This window comes from Numida meleagris, chromosome 2, assembly GCF_002078875.1.
Source record: "Numida meleagris isolate 19003 breed g44 Domestic line chromosome 2, NumMel1.0, whole genome shotgun sequence".
In the NCBI taxonomy this organism is placed as follows: domain Eukaryota; kingdom Metazoa; phylum Chordata; class Aves; order Galliformes; family Numididae; genus Numida; species Numida meleagris.
The window spans coordinates 65670721-65693757 of record NC_034410.1 but is presented as its reverse complement, the minus strand read 5'-3'; the positions used below and the strand labels follow the sequence as shown (position 1 = coordinate 65693757).

The window sequence follows — 23037 nt, the reverse complement described above, 5'->3', positions numbered from 1 at the left end:
CGTTCCTGCATATTTCAACAATTCAGAGCCTTTTAAAAGCTCCCTGTTATGATAATCTCCAGAAATGATATGAAAAAAATACATACCAGAGCATATTTTAATTAGGAAGAATAAATAAACACAAGTAGTAGATCAAACAATGGCTAATCTGAGAACATTTAAGCAATTTCTTTCCTTCAGCTGCCAAAGAAGAGCAAACTATGATGAGGCACATCTGACTGATAGGAGCACAAACAAAAGCTGATTCAAGGCTATCTGCCCAGACAACATGTGTTCTGCTCCACTAATTATAACAAAAGAAGCCAAATCAACGCTGAACACTAACAGCTAAATAATAATAATAAAATCAAAAACAAAGAAACCTTAACAAATTTTTTTAAGATAGACAAAATCAATACTTAAATAAGGGAAGGAAGAAAACTCTGGATTCAGAGGTTAATCAAGCAACATGGGAAAAGACACAACCAGAGAATTTAATGAGTTTTTCAAACCCTATGAATATATGTGTTGAGATACGTAACGAGTGACAGAAAATCCAATGTTAGTCAAGAGGAAGAAATATCTGTGAAGAATGAAGCAAGCACATATACAACTGATTTCAAAACTATTTTACCTACAGAAAATGATATTTTTTCACATAAAATTAAAATGAAATTTTGTCAGAGGTAGCAATAGTACAAGAAGTTAGGGAAAAAAATGTAAGCCAAGTACTCAAAGATGAGTCACAGCAGATAACATGAAAGATATACAAGTCATTTATCCAGTGCATAGAGGTTCTGGTTATGTAAAGCAAATATAACCTTTAATCAACTATAAACTCAGCAGCATTGTTTAAAGCACATAGGTTGCTCTGAAGGTAATGCCTCCTGTTTATTTCCACCGAAACTACAACCGATACGAAGAGCACAATAACACAGTTTGATAGAACATATTCTCAGCTACAGAACACTACTTTTTGACTCAGTCACCACCATTAGCTCTGCATTTTTGCCAGCAATGAGCAAGAGTGTGCATGCCATGCTCGCAGAAATCTGCACCAGTGGAGGTGCCCCACTGTCACCGCTGCTGAAACGCACCACCCACCGCCTCACTGTGCTCACATCCACTACTTGGTCTCCATAACTGTTCAGCAAGCATCCATGAATGTCAACAGGTGTAATTTTTTCCTGTGTGGAGGAATTCAGTGACACAGCTCTGCTTCACTTGCGCTCCCATGTCAGACTCCATTCTGCCAGACTGCCCCTCTGCTGCCATCTGTTGCACGACAGTAACATGGAATGGGATATTGGTGGGAAGGTTCAGTCTATACTGCCTTACCACCAACATCCACCTCTGACACCATGGGCTGATATACTAAAATAGGAGGCATTACCTTTGGAGTAGCCCTCGTATTTTAGATTAACCCTGAAAACTAAAGTAAATGACACCTCCCCCCTACCTCCCCGCAGCCATTTAGCTGTATCTTCTGGGATCACTTAGCTAGGAATCTGTGATAATACATCAACTTATTCTCTTGTACAAATACAGCAAAACAAAAAGTTGGCCTTGGAGCTGCAGTTCTAACCAGCAGTGTTTATTTGGAATATTTCTAAAAACAACTTGAAACACCAAACATTAATGTTTCTGTTACAGGTATCGGCCCACAACTGAGCAAGCAGCAAGATGCAAGTTTAAAACATACACGATACTTCTCTACATTAAGGATAAGGGATTACACAGTTAGGCTTAGGGTAGCCCATAGGACAAACCGACCTAGGACAACAACAAAGAAACACATTTCCTGAGAATTTTAAGATTGCAGTAAGGACTGTCATTTATAAAGGTCAATTAACAAGTAATTCAGACAGCAGCTTCAAACCTCTAGATGAGAGCCCCGCCAGTGCGTGGTTCGCTTCTGAAGCGCTCACCAGAGGCAACTAAGAACAAACAATCCTGCTGCAACTAAGATTAAGTTTACAAACCACTGTAACTTGCATCTACTCTGGAACTTCCCCGCTTGCCCACAAAGATCCACAAAAAGATTTGCAACCCGCTGAATCACATTCACATTTCCCAGCGCGAGACCAAGGTAAAGCTGTGTGAAACTGAATGATTTTGGAAAGAATATTTAGTTATGATAGTAAACAAAAGCTCAGCACCTTGCAGATGGAAGAATTTGTACCTAAGTTTTTTGTTTAGCTGTCAAACATGGAAACAAAAGTCTAAACAAAAGTGATGAATTCTTGAAAGTAACATTAAAGAAATACTCACAGAACATAACCGATGTTGTACATTTTACTTCATTTAAGTACAGCAAATTCCACCCATCCTATGATTTATAGAGTACACAAAATATGTACATAAAGGAAACCAAAACCCATAAAAAGACAATCATCTATGTGCATATGTACACATAACATATACACATGAAATGTGCAATTTTCTTCTAATGCAAGTTAAAGCGTGTGCACAACAGAGTTGTACAACGATTACAGAACACAGCATTCTAGGTATCCCAGTGATGTTTCGTATCTACAGCCAGTGCAAACTTACAAGGCACAAACTCAATGCTGACACTGCAGTGTTGTAAGTTCAGGCACATTTCAGTTTGTAGTTCTTAAAAACAAAAAATAATCATCAACAGAAGTGCTACTTCTGCACTAAAGTGCCAGCCCCTCCCGAAGGTGAAGCACTAAGTTGATGTAAGCTGTACGCAATAATGATCAGCGCGGTTCTCAATTAACCTCATCTATCACCGCAGAGTCTGGGGCTATATCGTGTTACGCGCTCCTCACCTCTGAGAGCATGCTGTTTCCCCAAATACCTCCCTGTCGCTCTTCAGAGACATCCCATACCTTGCCAGCCTTCGCATATGGAATCTTACAGGTACTACTCAATGCTTTTTTCTAACTTTAGCCAAACCTTTGATAAAACCAGGTTTTAAAAACCAGCCATCAGGAAATCTTTCACGTACTTGCATTTAACGAATCTTTGCTCAATTGCATAGTGGCATGTGTATCAGCTAGTAAAGAGTTAAAAACAAAAGCTTGCTGTTTAAGGCAAAATTTTTTTAACACAGCACAGCAGAAAAAGCCAAATACCAGGTTCATCAGTATTTAAACGAAGTACTGGCCCATACAGTCTTCTCCTCACAGTGCTTTCTTTCTTACTTTAATGGCAAACACACACTTACAGTATGCTCCATTAGCAAATCTTGCTGCATTTTTCTAAATGAAAGGAGTAATTAACACATAGGCTGACTGCTACTGAAAACACCTGACAAAGAGGTTCTCTTGCACCCTCAAAAAAGGGTTTCTTTTTGAGCCTACCAGAAGTTCAAACCTTCCTTGTGCCCAGGTTGAATATAGTAGCTAAAACTGATCATTTAAAAATTACAAATATTTATCATGAGTCGCCACATCACTTTGCTGCCTCACCCTAAAATTGTATTTTCAGTATTATTTTTCAATAGAAGACATTTAATAGACATCTGAAGAAAACAATACAATATAAAAGCATAAGGGCCTTTGCAAACAGATCTTCTATTTCTTCTGCAAAGTAAGAAAGGAGAGAGTTTATTGGCATTTATTTGGAGTGCCATCGATAAAGACACAAGAATACTTAAGAAAGCAAAAAGTTCTAGTGATCCACAGACATCTTTGGCTTAGCCTTCCTGACCGAAGTCTTCTGTAAATTTCTTTAACTTCTCCAGGTCCTGTTCATTCACTGTTGGTTTTGTGCTAGCTAGCGACCTGAGCATATCGGCCTGTGAGAAAGAAAACAAGAAAACACGCGTTCAGAAAATGCACCGCTGCTAAGAATATTGCTGTGAAGAAAAGAAAGCTTTAAAAAGCCTTTTAAAACAAATTGACTGTAGGAACTCTTGTTTAAACAAAACCTCAAGTAAGCCTGAGCATTTCTGCACATGGGCCACTTTTTAACCCCCTGAAGATAGAAAAGTAGTGAGTTTTTCAGGAATTAAACCATAATCTCAGGTTTAGGTTTGAACAATTCATCCATTCAACACGCGTTATTCACCACTGCTTGCTGCAGCAAACTGAGCTTCCCATCTTTCAGATGCTCATTTCAGTTCACCTTTAAGGACAGCAGTTCAAAGTGGAAAACAACCCCATGTTCCCACATATTCTTCAGTGTCTGCCAACACAGAAGAATATTTCAACATTGATCTCCAGCAAAGTTTTACTGCTCATGACTGGTAACTTCTGGTTCTTCAGTTCAGCCAATTTCTTATATTTACATTTGGCTAATAGAAAATGGAGAAGTTTAGAAAACATCACAGATATACGAACTCAAAATCAGCAGTTAAGAAACCTTATTAAAAAAAAAGTATAGGAAAAGTCCTGGCCAAAGGCAAATTAAATGAGGAGATGCTCAACATCTCATGTTACTATAAAATCACAGGTGAAGTTAAAAGTCAACATCATGATTTTCTAGACTTTCTCATCTCATCACACTACAGATATCCTGCTTAGAAAGAATTAAAGCCTGATCTTTTTAATTACAAGGACTGATTTTGGACTCTGAAACAAGCCCCAGTGCAACGGGAGCACATCAGAGCCTACGTTCCATTAGGAGCATTGAGGGAATTGTATTTAGTTCCAGGAAAGAACGATGAAAAATCTGCTTAGTCTACACAGGCAGAAGTTTTAAGGCAGGCCTGCACTTGCTCACATCTTTCTGTGCTTCCTCCGTGCACAAATATTTATTTCCTCACATACAGTGACCGTTACATTTACAAAGCAGCACATTCTACTTCAGAGGTTTGTGATCCTTACACAACACACCTTTCTTTCATTCATTACGGAAATGTTTGCACACAGGAACTCATATCAGCACAAATTTGATATCAAGTCCTTCCTTCAAACAACGGTGTCTTGATGTCAGTAATGATGCTACAGAGCAATGGGAAAGTAACATAGCACGGGGCAGGGATTCTGAAGGTTTTAAATGAATAAACAAAACATTTAAGAACGGAGGAAGAGTCAGGTGCTGTCTATACTGCATGCCACTAGGCAAGAATAATAAGAAATACATGCTTATCAGGGATGGAGAGCTGGCTTGCTGACAAGCACGTTGCATTGTCATGCTGTGTGTTGGGATTAAGATGTTATCTGGTATGTGCAAGCATGTCTGAAAACAAAGGGCTCAGCCAATTGCCTTCCACGCTGGCTCTAGAAATTCTAGAGCCTTTTCAGAGTTCTACAAAGCAAGAAACACCACAGAGGAATACCTACCATGGAAACTTTAGGCTCCAGTAATTTGTCCCCAGGAACATCCATCCATGTCATTTCTTCAGCGTCAGGATCACCTGGAGAGCAGGGGGTGAACAAATCTACCATGATATCTGGATTAGACACTGATGGTCCTTTTACCTAAAAGATAAATACATAAATAAATAAATAAACTGAAGCTGAACATCTTTAGAGCAAGAGCACTCCCTTCATTTTCTGTAGCTGCCCCACCCATTGGGAAATCTTATCCAGTGAAAGTGGAATTGTGTAAAGGTGCTGGCACCATTCACTTTGAAAACATGCAGCTGTAGTCAGATACTTGAACTCATATCATGTCAGAACCAATGAGCCTTTAAGGTAGGACTGTCAGTAGAAAGCTCATGTGCCAGGACTACTGTTTGGAGAAGACCACTCTCTTCTTAGTCCTCGGTCACTTCGGGATTTCGTTCACCACTGCTTAACATTTATAAAACAATCTCAGTAGTTTTTACTGAGTGTCCCTCAAGCTGGGCAACCATGGATGTCCTTTTAAGCTTTTCCTTACTGCACTACAAAGTTCTGGGCACCTTTTCTGACACCATCTCAAGCAGCACCTGATAGAAAATGGGGCCACCTAGTGGGAGAACAGAAACCAGCCTTTTTTCCAGATGCACGGACAGAACACCAAAAGCTGCAGCAGCTGCCTCTTATCTTTTTGCAGTGCATATCTAGGACCCATAGTCCTATCATACTTCATCAGTAACTGAAGCATCACACATCCCCATGAACACACCAGATTATAACATTTGAAACTCACTCTGTCAAACCAGTATTACCATCAGCTGGAGCAAGCAATGGTTTGCACTGAGTTACTAAAATCGAGCAAAGTGCTATAAACAGGAGACAGACCAACTTTCTGACAGGGGCAAATAGCGATAGGACAAGGGGGAACAGTTTTAAACCAGAAGAGGGGAGATTTAGGTGAGATGTTAGGAGGAAACTTCTTACTCAGAGGGTGATGAGGCACTGGCACAGGCTGCCCAGAGAAGCTGTGGTGCCCCATCCCTGGAGGCGCTCAAGGCCAGGCTGGATGGGGCCTTGGGCAGCCTGAGCTGGTGGGGGGCTGCCCTGCCCACGGCACAGGGTTGGGGCTGGGTGGTCCCTTCCATCCTAAACCATCCTATGATTCTATTTAACTGGGACAAATTGCTATTATGGAAATAGCTAATAAGGCAAAGATTTTTCTTAGAAAAATAGGAATCTGCATCCAATTAAAGTACAAACAAAACAAGTGGAATAGACTTGCATCAGAACACTCAAAGCACTGTAGTTTTTTTTTCCTCTTTTGGCAAAAGAGGTAAGAATTGCCTTTGGCCGCTCTGCAAACTGTGGTAACTGAGATTATTTCATTGTTCTGTAGTAGTCTGAGACAGCCTCAGATGTTTGCAAATTTCAATGAAAGGCTAAAATGTAACAACCCATTGGCTAGAAATGTCATCATCGTTTAAAGACAACAATGGATAAATTCTTTAGGCATCACTGCTTAAGGGAAGGAGTAATCCAGAAAATCCCTCATATATCAAAACAGCTGCTTATTTTTTAAACAAATACAGTTTACATCAGCGCTACAGCTTCAAAATACTGTTTCAGAATATTCTTTGATTTTAAACTGGGAAAAGTTCCTCAAAAAAACCTATCAAGTATTCCTCCCCACCACCAAAATTACAGACTGCAGGCTTATTTTAACAAGTTGATAAGGTTTCCTCACTGCAAACGCTGGAAACTTCAACAGTTCTCTTATATTCTGGACTATATTGTATTTAAGCGTTCCTTTCCCTCGCAGTCTTAAGCTGAATGTGTTCCTTGTGACTATGTGGAGAAAAGAGCCCATCTTCAGTTCACGCTAACTCTGGCTGCTCAGTTTAGGGCCCTGGATGAGTTACTGGTAAAAAAAATAAAAAACTGTCGTCATAACTGGTGAGCAAGAACTGCTGCCACTAAAAGTTGCATGTATGACACAAACAGCAACAAAATGAAGGCTTTGAAAGCTTTCCCTTACAGAATCAAAAGCCTCTGCAGATAACCTTAATCCTCCTTCACCTGAAATACATGAATTTCTGTGAAAACAAAGTACAGTAAAAATGTATCACAGAATCATAGAATGGCCTGGGTTGAAAAGGACCTCAAAGATCATAGAGTTTCAACCCCCCTGCTGTGGGCAGGGTCGCCAACCACCAGACCAGGCTGCCCAGAGCCACATGTAAATAAAGATTATTTTAGTTTGGATCTCTACAAACCAACACAAATTAAAAACTAGACAAGAAAAATACTATCATGTTACTTAAAAAAAATGTAGATGTAACTGCAAATTAAGCAAAAAAAGTCTTATCTTTAGTTTCAATACTCTTTTTATAGACAGCAACTAAGCGTAAAGTAGTTTTCACTTTACAGCAGCATCCATAAGATGTTCCTTGCTGCCCCAGCAATGACATGTAGACCTTGCTCAGCTGTCTTGCATCTTTACTACTGTCACAAGTATCATTAGGGGATTCAATGTTTTCACTGGAACCTTAGAAGAATCTTAATTTTACAGTTTGAAGGGCATTCCGAGCACACAGAGTGTGCAGTTGTAATTCACCTGTTCCCATGTAGATAAGGAATACATATACTTACACACACACAGAAAAAGAGCACAACTGTAAGACTCCAATTTAAGTTGAACTTCAAACTGAATGCTTTTAACACTAGTTACAGAGGTGAAGATTCATTAGAGCTTGGATTACATAGCACGAATACCTAGAAACTAGCTGCATCGGACTTATGACAGGACTTTGGAGTACTCCTTTGGTAGGTAAGAAGGACAGCATACACATCCATAAGCACGCAGTATTACCCCAAACCAAACTTGGCTTGCTTACAAGAAGTTTTCACATCAAGATAATTCTCAGCGTTGAAGTACTATGAAAAATGATGGATTTTTACTTACTTTTTTAAAGTGAGTAGCTGATTGCACTTTTCTGACAGGCTGCATCAGTGCATCACGTACAATGATGCTTATATCTGCACCAGAATAGCCATCGGTTCTTTTTCCAAGTTCCCGATAATCTGCTTCTGTTAGGAGGTTTGGAGTTGACCCGAGGTGAAGTTTGAACATTGCAGCCCTGGCATGGTCTTCAGGTAAAGGAATATAAATACGCTTCTCAAACCTGGTTTCAAAAAGATAAAAGCAAGACACTCCACAGACTGGCTCACACAGGTGCACAATGGAAAGAAGTTTATGCAAATCAGTACATAGTTTGTTCCTAAATGAAACTGCTTCTTTCCAATGTTGTATTACAAATGTTTAAAAAAAATCTCAGACAAATATTCTATAGCCTGTTCTCATAAATAATACTGTAGCTATCATAAGCTAACGTCTATATTATAACTACTTCCTTTTTATGACAGTTTCTCCAGTTTTATGTAGTTTCTCCAGGTTCACTCCAGCAAAGCTTGTGTTTTAAAAGAAAATAACTGAAGGAAAAGGAGCCTTTGAAGTCTTACTCTCAATATAGTTGTTGGTAGGAATGGTTGATAATTGCAGTGCTTCCTTTGAAGCACCTGTTCTCAAAGAGAGGATGACCTTCCACCAGGGCAGTAAGACCAACTCCAAATTCTGTAGAACACTGTTAACTTTGTTACATAACAAAGCAGGCCAAAACCATGACAAATTAATTGTGTTACTGCCATGCTCTACAAGCTCCTTTAAATTTTACACACAAGAATGAGAGATACTCGTTCACACTGCAAAGAATGACTTGGAATTTTAAGTACCACACTCACTTCTTATTCTATGAAACTATACTCATACAGGATGGAAGCGACCTCTGGAGGCCATGTGGTTTAAACACCCCAGCCAAAGCATGGTCAAGCTGAATTAAGTACACAGATAAAATGACGTTGTCACCAAAAAGCAATGTTTCTTTAGCCTACAAAAATTACCATCATACAGGTTGTATCTTCATCACAACATAATCACACTTGTCACATAACTGCATTTGTCCTTTGCTGCTCTGCGGCTGAAAGATCCAGCTAATCAGATATAGATACAAACGTCCTTCAGTTCCAGAAAGGCAGCTGAAACGTACACTGAAAGATCACACAAACTGTGTGACCAGTACAGCAAGAACAGTGGCTCTGCGTTACAGAAAATTCTATGAAATTACTCAAGCTATTCAACAGTTTGCTACAGTTGAAAATGATGGCTCTGCCCCCTCTTACCCTTTTGACTTGCTTATTTTGTACCTTTCCCCCCATACTCACCAGGAAACCAGTCAGCAAAGAAACAGAAGTTTTTTGCTTAGTCAAGTGGAACTAGCCGACTAAGAGATCACAAAAACTACAAGACAAACATAAGTGCGAACAATCCAGCTCTTAAGTGGTGAGGGGATTTTTGACTCAGTCCATCTCATGAGCCACGCCTGCAAGCTTCAAGTAGATCATTCACTCAAATAGCCTCAGGATGAACCCTCACAATAGTTGCAAATTTCTTACCATAAACATAAATAATTCAATCATAGGCCAACATACCTTCTCCTGATAGCAGAATCTAAAACCCAGGGTATGTTTGTTGCTCCTAAGACCAATATTCCCTCATTATCAACACCAACCCCTGTATCAAGGAAGAAATCATGACACCATTTAGAAAAAAAACCTGAGACTGCCTGATAACGTTTTAGAGCATTTACAAAATTTAATGGGGTAAAGCTGCAGACCTCTCACATGTAAGCTATGTATTTTATGCGCTGCTGAACTCCTTTGATTCTGAAACCACTGAACTTACCTTGCATCTGGACTAAAAATTCTGTTTTAATCCGTCTAGCAGCCTCGCTTTCATTTTCACTTCTTGACCCACAGAGTGAATCTATCTCATCAATGAAGATAATAGAGGGTTTGTTTTCTCTCGCAAGCTGGAACAGGTTTTTCACTAATCTTAAAAAAGGAAACAGATGCAGTTACCTTAATGTGCACACCAAAACATGTAACTTCAGATTATGATACAGTGACTTTGTTACGAAAAAGCTAAAAATGACAAATAAATCCCACAAAAGATATTGACAAAGCTACTCAAAGACGCAACATTCTTTCAGCTCCGATAACTCTGCATTATCTTGAGATGCTGAGTAAGATACCACAGAATAAGGGGAGCCGAAGCATCTGAGAGTACTCCTGGCGTGATTTTGCAAGCAAGAATTCTGTTTACATTTCTACAAGACAGCTTGGACTTTACAAAATCATCACTTTAGAAAGAATCAAAAGAATATGGCTTTCTCCTAATTAACATTTGCAACATAATCAAATTACCTCTAGAGATTTTGTAAGAAATACGTACATTGTTTGTAATATAAAAAAATATAACAAAGTCAGTTTGCCTAAAAAAACCCCTAATGTAGTAAAATGTATTGGTAAGATTCAGCTAAATGAAAAAGGATTTGAAATAGGAAATTCTTCTTACCACGGACAATAACAACCTCAGGCAATAGCCTCAGCCTGATGCAAAATAGAAAGCTTTTTCAGTGGTGCCCAGTATGAAATGGAACACAGAAAGTTCCATCTGAACATCGGAAAGAGCTTCTTTCCTGTGAGGGTGACAGAGGGTGACTGGAACAGGCTGGCCAGAGAGGTTGTGGCATCTCCTTCTCCGGAGAAATTCAAAACCCGTCTGGGCACTTTCCTGCACAACCTGCTGTAAGGAACTACTTTAGCAGGGGGTTGGACTAGATGAGCTCCAGAGATCCTTTTGAACCCCTCTGATTCTGTGAAAGTCTTTATGTTGATGTCAAACAAACAAACAAAAAGTTGGACTCAGTTCTGTATTCCTTTTGCAACACAGAAGCAGCTCAAGGTTTCTAGCTTTTTGGGATAAAAAAGAAATCCAGTTCAAACACTTCTACCTAAAAGTCTCTCTTTCTCACTCTATGAACTTTAAATAGTGCTGCTCAGCTGGCACATACTTAGGACTATAAAAGCATGGTTTATGACAAGTATTCTTAACGTGATATGGAAGTCCTTTCTGTGCAAGAGCTTTTTCTAACTCATGAAATCCTCACTGAAAAATTTCTGTGCTTCTAGATTGAAGATGGCACTTTAGGCTTCCTGGCCTTGTTAACATGTCGCATCATAACAAACAAAGTTGGCATGAAGAGTGAATATTTCACAGGGGGTCCTCACTTCCAACCCATACATGCCCATCTTTTATGTTTGAAAACAGAATGTAGAAAAAAACCTTAACACATGATATTTCTTTCTCTGTGTGATCTGCAGGGCTATTGCAACAGATGAGCCAGAAGGTGACAAGAATCAAAGTACCCCAACAATTCAGACCACTTCAGTGTACAATCACAGCTGGGTTCAGAAGGGGGTTGATCACCATTGTGCTCCTGATACCTTTGTCTGAACTGGTTTTAAAAACAGTCTTGAGCACTGAAGAGCAGTCCAGCTGCTGCAGCACAAAATACAGTACGTTATGGTACCTTTACCTGATACTGCAGCATGAAGCACAGAAACATCTAAGGTTTGCTTTAACAGGACACATGAACCTTCCTTCAAATTTCATTTCTTTAGAGTGTCTTATCTAGCCCTGAAAAAATTTCTCCTTGATAATAGTTCCCTGGAACTGTGGTGACTCCAACTTACTTTTCACTCTCTCCTAACCACTTTGAGACCAGGTCAGAGGAAGATACCGAAAAGAAAGTAGAATTGTTCGCTTCTGTTGCAACAGCTTTTGCTAGGTAAGACTTTCCAGTTCCTGGTGGTCCAAACAGAAGAATCCCTCTCCAGGGTGTTCTCTTTCCTGCAAGAAAGAAATCAGCAATCAAAATACTGTATCAAGAGCAAACCTATCTTTCTGATGAAGCCTCCCTAATTTACTAAGTTCTCTGTATGTACCTCAGAAACATCTGTCAGACAGATCACTAACAGCTCAGCTTGAGCCTCAGCTATATCAGCATAATGCTCTTCTCAGACTCTACTTACACTGCTCACTTCAACAGTAGCATTCAGAGCAGGAAATAAATGCTGTAATACTGACCTGTGAACAAGTGTGGAAATTTAATGGGCAAGATCACTGCTTCTTTAAGTGCTTCTTTGGCACCTTCAAGGCCAGCAACATCGCTCCATTTTACATTTGGTCGCTCCATAACAATGGCACCTATAAGAAACGATCGTATAGATGGGTGATGCATGTTTTACCTCTGCTAGCATACCACACATTTGGAAAAAAAATCTATGCCTATATTTACATAATAATAATTCTATATTTACATAAAATAAAAACAAGCCATTTCCACACAGATTTAAACATCAAACAGTGCTAGTCAAATGGATATTGTTTCTACAGAGATTTGGCGCACTTTTTTTTACCACAATAAACCATCTATAAGCAGAGAGTTGTTTGAAGTTCTACGATACGCAAAGCTACACCGTAACTGATCAGCAAACATATCTACAGCAGCTACAGAACAGTACACTTCCTAAATGGTAAAAAGAAACCATCTGCTCACTGAAGATGATCATGGAACTTCCAAAAAAATTGAAATCTCATTTTTCAACAAGCAGTGAAACAGTGTAGTTGCACTAGCCCAGCATTAATAAGATTCTCTAACAGAGAAAGTAACTTGTCTGTTATCAACCAGATGAGCAATAAGTAATCTGAACATCCCATATGACAGATCCATAAGAGCTAGAGCTGAAAGCATCAAAGTTTATTCTTTCTGCAGCTAAACAGGCTCTGTGTACCTTCCTTCTACAGCCACATTCACACAGTCAAATTCTATCACCAATTCTCACCAGAATTAATAAGTTCACAGAACCACAGAATCGTAGCGGTTGGAAGGGATCTCTGGAGATCATCTAGTCTTACCCCATGATGAAGCAGGTTCTTTACAGTAAGTTGTACAGGAAAGCGTAAGCAAACAACCTGCAGTGAGCACTTGGCGTAAAAAGCAAGCCTGGCATAGAGACCAACATCAATTTGTATTGCATGCAAACGAGAATAGGCAAAAAAGCGTCTAAGTCTCAGAAAGTGTAAACTGCAGCTTCCCAAGCTCAGCTCTCCCCAGCCCACCGCAAAGCCTGGGGCCATGGACGTGCCATCCAACTGGACCTGCCCCGTCTGTGGGCAAGGCCGGCAGGAGGTCGCCTGTGTGACCCCATGCCTTCACCAGCTTTGCTACAGCTGTGCCGTCTGGTGGGCACAAAAGAAGCTGAGTTGTGCCATATGCGGGCACAAAATCATCACCATCTGATACTCGGTGAGGTCAGAAAACAATTATCTTGAGTGCTCTGTCCCACAGCCCACAGAACACTCAGATCACGGCCTGCAGGACGAGCAGGGGCCTGCAGAGCCAGCGCTCATCCCTCCTGAGCACAACTTCCCAGCCAAGGTCTGGGCTGCCTTTTTCAGGGGACATCCAGAAGATCTCACACCCCTGCTCCACTGGCTGCAGGAAGAGATCCATGCAGCGTCCAGCGATGACTGGTGGGAAGTGTATATTGGACAGTAGACTGTTGTGAGCTTCCTTTGTATGCATGGGCTCGACTAGGCGGCCTTGGTGTGAGAGCTGCAGCCATTCTCAGGCCCAAGCCGTCCTACCAGCTACGCCGTGCCCAGCACCGAGGAGCTGCCCGGCTCTACTGGGGGACCCGGGCACCCCAGCACCGCCACCACGTCCTCAGTGGAGGAGCCAGAGGAGGAGCCAGGGCAAGTGGCGGCAGCGGGCTCCTTCGCCCAGGGCAGGGACCGCTCGAGTGGGGGCCCCAGTGCACCCTGAAGGAGGTCCACAGCAGCCCCCAGGACTCACCCCCGCCCCACCACTAAACCAGTACCCCACTGCCGTCAGAGCATGACTCCAGCAGGCTGGGAGGCCAACATCTACCTCTCGGCCTGCTGCTCTGAGGAAAAATAAAAAGAATTTACATAATAGAAGAAGAAGTCTCTGTGTTATTGACAAGGCTGTTGGTGCTGCTGTCCCTACCCATGCTGCTTTCTCCCTCTCCCAGTCCTGGGGGAGGACGTAGAAATGCAACTTTATTTCCACAATCATAAATCAGCACTCACGATAGTGCTAACAAAACTCATGTGGGCCCCAAAAAACAGAAGATGGACCTCATCTTCCTCTAATCATCATCCAGTCACCAGGACTAGCCTAAATTCCTCTCCTACTGCCAAGCTCCGGCCCACAAATTATTTTGTTTGATTTTAGCCACTGAGCTGTGATGTCACCCTCTCCTCAGACTTCAGGTTAGTTAGTCTGAAGTTAAAAACTCTGTTATCTGGACTACTTCCAGATGGGACAGCTCAGATCTGAGCTAGTAACTGAGTTGCAGATCTTGAAACCCTACTCAAAGCTAATCCAAAAGGTAAGATAAGTCTTCCCAAATGAACTAATGCCATCTACCCCAATGCTTATCTTTCTGTACTCAAGCACACTGAACAGTTCAGTTGCCATTTTTCCCTATAAAGGCTTTTCTGTAAGTTCACAACCAGTTTTTGCCAGCTATTTTCACTTTCACAGAGCTCTGTGAATTGATTGACGTCCTTTTTTCATGACAGAAAGTACACTGCTACTCATGTCTAACAAACGAAGCAAATGACATTTGCTCACTTTTTGTCCATGTCTTAGTGATTTTTACTTTTTCTGCACGTCTTTCTCATCAGATTGAAAGGAACATTTTTTGCTTGAAATCTATATACACTAAATCAACCACTCACTTTCAATGCACTAAATACTTCTACTAGGTTGATTACAACTTAATTTTTCTTTAAGACAGTAGAACAGGTAGGAACAGGAGATTAGTCCCAAGTTATCAGTTATCTGGACCTGACATATCATGGAAATTGAAATTAGCGCACTGTAAGACATTACCCATACAAAGGGAAACAAATGGAACAGGACATCGCAGCTTCCTAGTTTTGTAGGTGTAAATGAACAGCTGGAAGACTAAGCAGAGTGCAAAAGGCCTTTAAAGTTCTAAATGAGAGTACATGACAATAAAGCCACAATTACTATCCAGTTTGAATTTTAGTGGCCACACTACTACTTCTCCCACAGTAAGTTGCTGTTGTAATCAAAATGTTGATAAATAGCTATCGATGTCTTACAGAACTTTTCCACAAAGTCAGCTATGAGTAACAAGGCAGTAAAATTGAATGCAGGGAGAATCTGGCTGTTGCAGGAAGTAAAATGAAGATAAGTAATGTGAAGGCTGCCTAGAGCTTACACTGAATAGAAGAATACTACGTTAAGTTTAAAGACATCAACGATCTCACATCTCAGATGTTCAAAGCAAGAGAATTAATAAGCAAGAACCTTATAGTTTACAGAAAACTCTGAAAGAAGTGCTGGGTGCAAGACGCTGTTTGTTGAAGAACTGTAGATCAATTAACTTGGGAAAAAACAAAACGTTTATAGTGAGGCACAGGCTAAGAGTCCAATGCTTACTGATTTTAAAATATAGGAAGCTGTCCATAGGACTACACATAGAATTGAGTAAATGTGTAGAGAAGCAGAAAAAGTATAGCACAGTTTTCAAATGTGTATAGTAGCTCCTGAAATGATAGAAAGTGAGAGATCAGATAAACGCGTTTAATCTTTGTTACAGTGAAAAACAGGAGAACAATGAAGTTTCTTCAGAACCATACACATCATCTGGCAGGGAAGCTCTTACCAACTCTTTACCATTAAGGAGTAATAAAGAAGTGGCTTAGCTTGATATTTACTATGTAAAAAACTACTGCTAGCTGCTCTATATTGCATCACTGAACGCGTACAGCATGTTATTTCAAAAACACAAATAATTAAGTTACTCAACTGAATAACACTTGTCATCACTGCAGCATGAGGAAATCCTGCCCGCTGCTAGGAACAAACAAGAATCTACCTTCCCAACTTATCAACTTGAGTCCAAGCTTTTCTGTGAAGATGGTTTTGCTTATACTACGTACTTGTATGACATCTGTTATTCCGGCCTCTAGGCAGTCATACGTCAGCGCACCTAAGAGTAAAACTGGTGCAGTCTAACAAAATAGCTGTCTGGGATCTTGCAACTATTCCCTTTGGAAAATGCTTTCCTGATAAATGATACAATTTTAACAGGAATTTCAACATAAATTTCAACATATTCACCACTGAATTTCATGGCATGCAAACCTATACTGCCATAAAGACTTGACTTTTCTATGCAAAGGGTATATACTAGTTGAGCCACCTAAAGACAATAAGTTAACTGGCAAAAAAAAAAACAACAAACAACCTAGAAATTCACTTGAACAAAGTCCCCTCTATTTAAATAAACGGAGGCTTCAGAGTTACCTTGAAGTTGATTCTGTAGTTTCTTTTTCTCAGGATCCTCTGACTCTCCTTCCCCATCACTGTCATTCCTGATTTGGAAATAAGAAATAAAATGTTGAAATACATTGAGAGACTGCTGTCCTAGGTTACAAATCACAAAGTGAGAAGTAGAAAAACATCACTCCAAGGAATGAAAAACCTTAGGATTTTAGATTATTCCAGATCTCTACAAGTTTACATCATTGTAGTCTTGTTTTTCTACACCACATTCTAATTCCTCCCCCAACCATTTCAACTTCCTTACAGACCTGAGCCCTTCCTCTTAACACACTTCTATGTGTGTTGTGTCAGCCTCTAGGAAACAAAAGCATCATGGAAGCAGCAAAATGGCTTCACTGTAGGTGCTGGCACTTACTCCCTGTCAAGAACTGCAACTGGACTTGGTCAATTCCATTTAGTGCTATGAAGTTTTACATTCTAGTCTTGTCAGAATAAAGGAAACTGGATGTTAGAAGTAGAAAAAAGTAGACAAGATAGTGAACGAATGGAATGGAGCCTCACACTTCCTTCTATTATAAACCAGCAGAACGCAGTACAGCTCAAAAAATAAAACTCATGAAATGAGCAGACAATGAAAGACACTGAAAATCAGGTGAAGTTTCAAGAGACAACTGAGCAGCTCTAGCTGTTCAAGACTACTAAAAAGGGCATTCTCACCCAGAGACGCCATTGTGAAACCCTTCTTCTCCCCTAGCAAAGGCAAAAGAGGCTCTGCTTGTTCAGGTGGGCCGATTCAGCTCTCTGACATGCAAAATGAAAAACAGATCTAACAAAAGGAAAGCAGTGGATAGGCAGGAGCAAAATAATAGAGTGACTCAGACCACCTTACAGAACATCAGCGTACGAGAGAGTCTTGTTACCTCTTATTAAATGTAAGACAGATAAAACTTAGACCACAGTAATCATCAGTCAATTTAATTTCTAGTTACTAAGTATTCACCTGCAGAAGAATTGTGTCACTAGGCTCACTATCATCGAACCCAAAAAGCAATTGTTAGTGTGAAACAGCTTTCATTCTTCAGTGAATTTTCTACGGAAGCATTCAAAGATGTGGTAAACAAGCACAGAAAAGCCTGTCATATTAATTCACATTATGTTTCCTTTTTAAGCCCACTGTACTTTAGCATTAGTAGTAACCTGAAGTGAAGCACTTCAAAAACACTATTTAAAATGATCTCTGAAATGCTGAATCTTAGAATAAGCCGAGTTCAGGAAGTATTTTGCTTTACCTTCCCCCAAAACATACCCTTTTCCATCAGCAGGACCAGACTCTTTAACTGGCTTTGGTGCAGATTTTTCTCTCTTTTTCAGATATTCTTTCAGTTTTTCTGCTCTGTCCAAGTATTCTGTGCACTTCATTCTAATGCTCTGTTTTGCTTTATCACCCTGTGCTTCATCTAAGAGTTTGAAGAGAAACAATGCTTTGTTAACAACAAAACACACGCGCATCATTCAGAAAATGTCTTAATGTCTTATCAATATACCTCTCTCAGGGCTCACCACATACCCCAATGTTTCATCTATTTATATTTCCCCTATGCCATGGAAAGAAGTGACAGGAAAGAAGTTAACACCTACAAATCATAGGTAAATAATCACTGACAAATCAAACATACACCTGAAAATTGCTTTGCCTTAAAAACTTGACTGAACAGGAGCAAGGACAACGGCACTGGAAGCTTTTTCTGTCAGCCTCTCAAACTGCTATACGTTGTCTTAACTACTTTTCTAAACTAGCTCATTGAGAAGCTGATTTCTTGTTTTTAGATACTTTTTTTTAATCTAGGAACACTTTATTTTTCCATGGCCTGCTAATTTTAAAAGCTGTACACATCAAAGGAAAAAAATGTCACAAAACATCTGAAGAAATTAGGAGTGGTTCAACAGCCCCAGTTCTGTTAGTCACTACTGCAGCATTTCAAATCAGCAATCAAACTTGAAAATATAAAGTTCGTGTGCTAAGTTTCCAAAAGTACATCAGTATTGTTAAACCACAGGAAGCCATACTCTGACAAAATCCAAAAGATATAAATGGACAATATAATTTGTGTATATCACTCCCAAAGTAACTATAAAGTAAATAATGGTTTTTGTCTTGTTCTCCAAGTCCTAGGAGTTCTGTGAGTGCACTTAAGTCAGGCTAGCAACCCTAACCCACTCAAGTTAGGCCTGTTACCTACATTAAGGGAATGCATTCTTTGCATACAAACACTGGACATGAGGTAAAAGGCACAAAGAAATGTGAAAAAAAAGGCAGAAAATAATTACAAGGGAATGAAAACCGAAGAAAAATGAGAAAATACTAGTCCATCTCAACCGTCCTTTTCAACCCAAGCCATTCTATGATTCTATGATCTCATACATTTTGCTGGCCAAGGTGATTAGTGTGACATATATAAATTAGTAAAAAATGCCAGTAGAAAAACCATAGGAAAGTAAGTGCCATGAGTTAATGGACAAAAAAAACCTGTGGATACTACTAAGAGTTCTTGTGTATGGCATGGTCGTCTGCACAACAGAAATACAGGGATCCCTTTCTTTCTGTCACATTTCCTCATGTGCTGTGAACAGCCTGAGACGCTGCAACCAAAGCCCAGAGGGCAGACAGCAAAACCGTGCCTCCCTGTCTTAAAAAAACCCAAACACACACACGCAAAGCTGATTTCTTACAAGAAGGGAGCAGGCACACAATGTAGTGAGGACAGAAGTTGCATAATATACCACCTCAGCCAAACTACAGATAGCAAGTTAAATGCGGATGTCAACAGAGGAGACTACTCCGGGCAATATAAAACTGACTTAATCACCCAATGCGTTACACTTACATTTAACAACGTGGATAAAATACTGCACAGCGTGCTGGTACAAGCGGAAGGCTTCTTCGTAGTTTCCTGCTTTATCTTCTTGTGCTGCCTTATTAGCAAGGTCTATCGCTTTCTGTAACATAGGTAAATAATTAAAATGAGCACTGCGTGAGAATGTTTTGCATGATCAAAGAGATTTTACGGTGTTGCTCTGACCACTTTTTGATGGCCAGTTTTCTGCTCTTTAATGTTGACCCAAAACAGTTGAAGACAATTTATTGCCGGTCTTTGATAACATCATCAAATCCTATAGACATCAGAGTCAATACTGGAAGTACACGATTACAAAGCAATGAAACCAGCACCCTCTCTCTTCCAACCCAACGCCAGGAGTTAGTTCCAAAGATTGATTATTTGGCAAGCTTCTCTTGAAAGCTTTAGGTACCTGATATACAAGTGAGAAATTCTAATCATCGCTCCAGTGTGCGTATGGGGGGAGCCCAATGGACAGGAAACATACCTAAATTATCACAGAAGTTCTATTAAGGACAATTTAGAGATGGATTTTTATTTGTTTGCTGATCTAATTTCAAATTCGTCTGGTTGTAATCTAAGACACCGGACTGGCCTGCGGATTTACTGATATTACTGTTATTCCTTTGCTCGAGTGCTTATTATGATTACATTTTGCTCCTTGGAACATCCATACTGCTTCAGGACAATTAAAAATGACAATTCAAATGACTAACGCACGTATGCTTAAAAAAGCCAGAGCTCACTAATGCACTAATGCTACCTGGAACTTCTACAGCCCCATATGCATTTTTCCAACTTCTGCCAGTTTATTTTTCAAAGCATAGATAGCATGCTCACGATGATTGCGCTAACATCAGGGAGCAAGGGGAAGATGTTCAACCTCATCACAGGGTTTTCACTAGACACTGCTGTGTGCGTACGCTCGCCAGTAACCAGACACTCTGATGCATCTCAGTCAAAACCAAGCTGATAAACTGCAGCCATGAGAGAAGGAGGAGGAAAATTTCTCCTTCTATTGTTTTGTCTTGCCGTTTTGGAAGTAAAGATCATCTCATCAGATCCATCTGAAATCAAGAGTAATTTATTTTAAAAGAATCAACTGACAAGTAAGACTATGGGTCCTTTGTGACAAGTGTTGAAACCACAGCAAACATCTGTTTCTTTGAAACAGAACTTAGTCTTTCCTCACTGCTGACCTTGTGCTGCCCTCTACAAATCATTCAAATTCAGCACAACAAAAAATAAATCCCAAAGAATAATTTATTTTCTCTTACTTCAGTGATTTAATTACCACAGGAGCAGTCCAATGATTCCCGAATGCAGTACAACAAAAACAGGGCTACAATACAAGTGACACTATATCCAAACAACAAATAAGAGTTGGACTTGACGATTCTTGTGCATCACTTCTAACCCAGCATGTTCTAGGACACTATGGTTCCATGTTCTAAATGGTACAGTCTGTAACTCTCCTAACAGGGCACCTTAGAGCCTTGCTCCTCTGAAATACAAAAACAAAGTTCCACAGCATGTACTGCCTGTTTTTTGTGTTTTATTTTTTTCTTTTTGTTTTTCATTTTTTTTTTTTTAAACAAAAACCCAGAAAACTATTACTTGGGTATTAGACTCTCAGCTCTGGTATTTTATTACATTAGGAAGGTTCTTAGCCTGTTACTGCGATGAAAAACACGGGTGTCAAACAGGAAACAATCTATATGAAAGTTGTATGAAATAAAGCACAGCTGTAACCATAAATGAGGCACAAGCTGTACCTACGAGGCTATGGTTTAACAGTTTGATGAACATCACCCTCGGAACATCGGCTTTGCTCTCCTGCTTACTCTGGACCCTGCGATTTCACAGAAGGGCTCAGGCTGGAAGGGACTTTAAAGCCCACCCAGTTCCAACCCCCCTTCCATAGGCAGGGCAGCCCTTCACCAGCTCAGGCTGCCCAGGGCCCCATCCAACCTGGCCTTGAGCACCTCCAGGGATGGGGCTCCCACAGCTTCTCCAGACAGCTTCTGCCAGAGCCTTGCAACCCTCTGAGTAAAGAGTTTCCTCCTAACATCTAACTTAAATCTCCCCTCTTTTGGTTTAAAACCATTCTCCTTTGTCCTATCGCTATCAGACCATGTAAAAAGTCAGTCCCCCTCCTGTTTATAAGCTCCCATCAAATACTGGAAGGCCATGATGAGATCTTCCCCAGCTTTCTCGGTATAAGCACTACATAGCCTTATGCTTACAGGCGTGGACATGGTTCAAGCAGGTGGAAGAGAAAACTACTTTTTGCACAGATTACTCCTGGATCTATTTTGAACCGACAACACAAGCAGTTACGCTCCCACAACCGAAGGCTAAAATAATAATTAAAAAAAAGGAACAGAGAGCAGACAAGCATTTCCGAGAGCAGTACTCTCAGCAGAAACCCAGTGCAAACTATGCCTCCGGCTCACAGCAGGCCGCAGTCCCACGCCAGCGGCCATCAGGCCTACTGGTCCCAGCCGGGCAGGAGATTAACCGGGGTCCTCCGGCGCTTCCGACCCCACCCCAGGCCTCCTCGACGCTCCACCACCGCTGGTATCAGCGCTTCTGCCCCCAAGCCCAGCCCAGCGCCCCACCCCGCCGAGCCCACCCTCCCACCCGCCGGCTGCAGTGTGCCGGGGTTTAACAGGACTCGCTTTACCTGCAGGTTACCCGCCATAGCGGGAAGCCGGAAGGGGGCAGAACACGGGACGAGACTGACAGCGGCTGGCTGGAGCTGTCCTCCCCGCCACCGCCGCCCACCGAACCGAAACCGGCCTCTACCAGCCCCTTCCGCACTCAGCGCCGGCCGGCCCGCTTCCGCTTCCGGGCAGCGCCCTGTGAGCGTCACCTGACGTCAGCGCGCCCCGCCCGGGGAGGCTGCGCGCATGCGGGCGGGGCGCCGGAAGCGGAAGCTCACGCGCAGCAGCGGGGCTGTGGGGAGGGGACGGTGTGGGGATGGATGATTTCAGGTCCCGCGCTGACGCAAGGGTTAGGGCTGGAGCTGGTTCTGATCTGATCTTTACCTGCTGTGGGGAGCCTGCATTAGCAGGGGCTTGGACTGGGTGCTCTCTAGAGGTCCCTTCCAGTGCCTGCGATCGTTTCTGTAAATTGTTAAATGGCCATTCATAAGGTTTCGGATAAATCTCGTTTTTTCCTCATGCCGCGCATTTGGTACACAAAGACATTTTTTTCTTACATCTCCGCTCTGCTTGCTTTCAGCAACACTGTATTTTGCATAATGCTTTTATTCACAGAACCAGATCGTAATAATTCCTGACAGTCATAAGCAGTCAGGTGTTAATCACCTGCAGTTCAGTAATAAAACTCAGCTAACACGTAACATCTGCAGAGTGAGAACAATGAAGCGACTCAAAAAGCACTGCACATAACAAGTATTGTTAACTTGCTATATGGATTTCAGATTTATGAACTTCTGCTAAGTCAGTGCAACAGTTGGGTTAAGTTAGTGTCATATGCTTACCCATGTTATTGTAATACTGTTAGGGAAACTCTTCCTCGGATACATAAACCTCATTTTTTCCACCTGCCTCCAACTAAGGCCAGTACAGTCTG

General features: G+C 41.1%; 1 protein-coding gene across 1 annotated transcript; it reads right to left on the bottom strand.

Moving 5' to 3' along the window:
* On the bottom strand, positions 1553 to 22311 carry VPS4B (vacuolar protein sorting 4 homolog B). The gene is made up of 11 exons (XM_021387652.1): positions 22124 to 22311; positions 19426 to 19537; positions 17847 to 17997; positions 16562 to 16629; positions 12280 to 12399; positions 11886 to 12042; positions 10033 to 10181; positions 9780 to 9861; positions 8197 to 8416; positions 5235 to 5372; positions 1553 to 3745 (listed from the first exon to the last, which is right to left on the bottom strand). The coding sequence occupies exons 1-11, from the start codon at positions 22139 to 22141 to the stop codon at positions 3644 to 3646; spliced, it is 1317 nt and encodes a 438-aa protein (XP_021243327.1). The 5' UTR covers positions 22142 to 22311; the 3' UTR covers positions 1553 to 3643.